Here is a 3,411-nt window from a genome sequence, read left to right on the forward strand (position 1 = left end):
TGCTCTTTCTCAAGCATGTTGAAACTTTGTTTTGCCCATTTTATCATCCCTGGGAGGATGTTGGTGGATCTTGCCCCCGGGCTGATGTTGTTTTTTAGTTTTCTAGCCTCCTTTTCTTGCTTGTACAGTTTTCCCTTCTTGTGTTCTTTGTACAGTTGCACTTATATTTTAATAAAATCCTAACAGTGGGGGAAATAACAAGTCTGATAGGCTGCATGATTGTTGGCGACATCAAATAAGTGGCGATGTTGATATAATTACTGGTGTTTACATGTGTATCATTAATAAAGTAAAACATTAGTATTAGTACTGACCAATTTGTGCATGTCCCAATCCTCATGGCAACTACTCCAGCAAAGCTCTGGCTTGGCTGTCTGTCAAGCCTCTTGCAGCCTGAGGTTTCCTAATAACAATAATAATAGATCGGAAATAGAGATTTTATACAAAATGTTATATGCAGCGGTGCTGCAAATCCACTTCAGTGCAGCATTGCTCCTGTTGGATGTCACTTGTCCCATATACAGATTCAGGTTCCACATCGGACCTTGTTTTGCATTGCATCAGTTTCACATCGGACCTTGCTTTGCATTGCATCAGTTTCAAGCATAATGGAATTTACATTATCCTGATACGCCTAACGCAGTACTTAGAATATCATATTACAGAATAGAACGAACCAACCAAACACCTTCTAAGAAGCAAGCTACAACTGAACAGAAGGAAACGACACTATACAAAGCTACTAACAGGCAACCTGGGGAAGAAACAGTCTAAACCATCACCCGAAGCTAGACAAAATAAAACCAAGGTCCGATGCAAACGCCAATTATCACCACCGGACCACTGAGTTGGGAAGTCGCCCAACACCAGCCACTGTTTCAGTCAAAGAAGTCCAAAAGGGCTATCAGAAAAAAGATTAGGTCCAAACTCTAAGGATCAGCTGCCTGTGGGGGCTGGTCGTTAGCCATGACCAGCCTGTGGCTAACAGATCCCCGACTTGCGCCTCGATCCAGGGAGAGCATCAGAGTTGATCGGCTCTAAGTCGTTAGGAATGGCTCTTGCTGCATCCAAGACCTTACTGACATATCTTCTGTGCTCTTTCCTAGCATATTTCAATTCCTTGTCAAGATGGTCAACTTGATTTTCTAGATCTAGAAAAATTGAAAGGTGGTGTAAGATTTAACTCATGACAGAATATATGAAGGGTTTAAAGAGAGTTAGAACTTTTACGTGTCTTCTCTGACTCAAGTATATTGGAATAATATTTGAGTGTAGCGAGCTCCTCACTTTTCTCCAAAATATCTGACATCAGAGCCTTGTTATCTGCTCTTCCATGTTCCAGTTCCCTGAAATTGAGATCGAGTAATAGTAAATTATTGTTCTGGGGGGGGCAACTAACTGAGAATTTTTAAGAGAACGAACTCATTAAGTTTGAAAATCTCCTCTTTTAAGGCTTCATTCCGGCTTGCAGTAGTATGTGCTATTTCAGATTCTCTTTGGAATCTCTCATCAAGAACTCTTGTTCTCTCAATAGCAGCTTCTCGATCATGTTCCACACTTTGGAGCTTCTTTTCAAGAAGTCTAGTTCTCTCAGCAGCTGCTGCCCTTTCATTTTCCAATTCTCGTTGGAGCCTCTCTTCAAGAATTCTTGTTCTCTCAATAGCAGCTTCTCGTTCATGTTCCAGTTCTCTTTGGAGCTTCTTTTCAAGAAGTCTAGTTCTCTCAGCAGCTGCTGTCCTTTCATTTTCCAATTCTTGTTGGAGCCTCTCTTCAAGAATTCTTGTCCTCTCTCTTTCATTTTCCAATTCCCTAAGTTGTGGTCAAGTAACAAGCATAGACAATTACACAAATTGTTCAAAGGGGAAAAACTTGTTAAAGAAAATCTTAAGGAAGCTCACTCTATTGATTTTGTGTTCTCTGCCTTCAATTTGCTTATGTGGGCATCATACCTTCCCATGATTCTTGCGTTACTCTGGTATTCATGTTAGAAAATAAGAAAGCCATACTTACTGCTTCAATTATAACTTCTGTAAGAAATGTGTTTACCTCATTGATCAATGTGAGAAAATCTCCCCTCAAGTTTTCATCATCCTGGACAGTCGGCCTTGCACTGGATGAGCTCTCAACCATAAACGAAATATTGGTCATTTGTGCAGTTGGTCCTTGTCGCTGGTTCTCAATACCAGAGGTCGCTGGAAGCCTGAAACTCTCTGGGTCCTGCTTGGAGTCTAACTGATTGTGGGCAACCATCTCCTCTAGGATAGGTGATGCTTGCCACTATAAGAGAATATAATTGGAGGAATATTAATATATTGCATTGGGCCTCATGGGCTGATTATATAGAGTACATGGGACTAACATCTCACATGATTAGGCAATGTGGTACTATTCCTAATACTCTAACAGCCCCTAGGCTACCAGCCGAACAGGCTTGGTGCCGGCCCATAGCAGGCCCAGGCCCCTTAGGCGCCTATTCTAACACACCCCCTCAATCGAAACGTCAGCCACTCTGCACGTTTAGACTGGACCTGAACTCCGTGAACACTGAAGTAGGCAGCCCCTTGGTGAAGATGTCTGCATATTGCGAAGCAGTAGGAACATGCAGAACACGAAGATCACCAATAGCAACTCGCTCCCGGACGAAGTGAAGATCGATCTCAATGTGCTTGGTGCGCTGATGTTGCACCGGATTGGAGGACATGTAGACGGCACTGATGTTGTCGCAGTACACCAGTGTGGCGCGCCGAAGAGGGGCACGTAGCTCCAAGAGAAGCTGTCGCAGCCAAGTCGCCTCTGCAACTCCGTTAGCCACTGCGCGATACTCGGCTTCAGCACTTGATCTTGACACTGTATTCTGGCGCTTGGATGACCAGGAAACAAGATTGTTGCCGAGGAACACTGCATAGCCCGAGGTGGACCTGCGAGTGTCCGGACAACCAGCCCAGTCAGCGTCGGTGTAGACAACAAGATCAGTCGGAGTAGACGGTCGCAGCAGAAGACCGAGGTGGAGTGTGCCCCGAACATAGCGAAGAATCCGCTTCAGGGCAGCAAGGTGAGGCACTCGAGGGTCATGCATGTGAAGGCAAACCTGCTGAACAGCATATGCAATATCTGGGCGAGTGAATGTCAAGTACTGAAGAGCTCCTGCAAGACTGCACAGATAATGAGTGCAATCATCAAGTATGACCAAATAGTATTTATAACCAGAGATGCTGACAACTGGAGAGGTCCATAAATCACAGTGAATAAGATCAAACTTGCTAGACGCACGAGAGGTGGACACATGAAAGGGTAGACGAACATGACGTCCTAGCTGACAAGCATGACATAAATCTGAACAATCCTGAATAGAAAAAGACACTAGACGCTAGCTTTGACAAGGCCTCATGACCGGGGTGCCCAAGACGCCGA

At 44.3% G+C, this 3,411-nt stretch overlaps 1 protein-coding gene across 1 annotated transcript; it reads right to left on the reverse strand.

Moving 5' to 3' along the window:
- Nucleotides 1-543: 543 nt before the first annotated feature.
- LOC136541520 (uncharacterized) lies at nt 544-2,251 on the reverse strand. Its single transcript, XM_066533452.1, has 5 exons — nt 2,047-2,251; nt 1,899-1,972; nt 1,423-1,809; nt 1,231-1,346; nt 544-1,151 (listed from the first exon to the last, which is right to left on the reverse strand). The coding sequence occupies exons 1-5, from the start codon at nt 2,248-2,250 to the stop codon at nt 982-984; spliced, it is 951 nt and encodes a 316-aa protein (XP_066389549.1). The 5' UTR covers nt 2,251; the 3' UTR covers nt 544-981.
- Nucleotides 2,252-3,411: the final 1,160 nt, after the last annotated feature.

Source organism: Miscanthus floridulus, chromosome 3 (assembly GCF_019320115.1).
Source record: "Miscanthus floridulus cultivar M001 chromosome 3, ASM1932011v1, whole genome shotgun sequence".
NCBI classification, from domain to species: Eukaryota; Viridiplantae; Streptophyta; class Magnoliopsida; order Poales; family Poaceae; genus Miscanthus; species Miscanthus floridulus.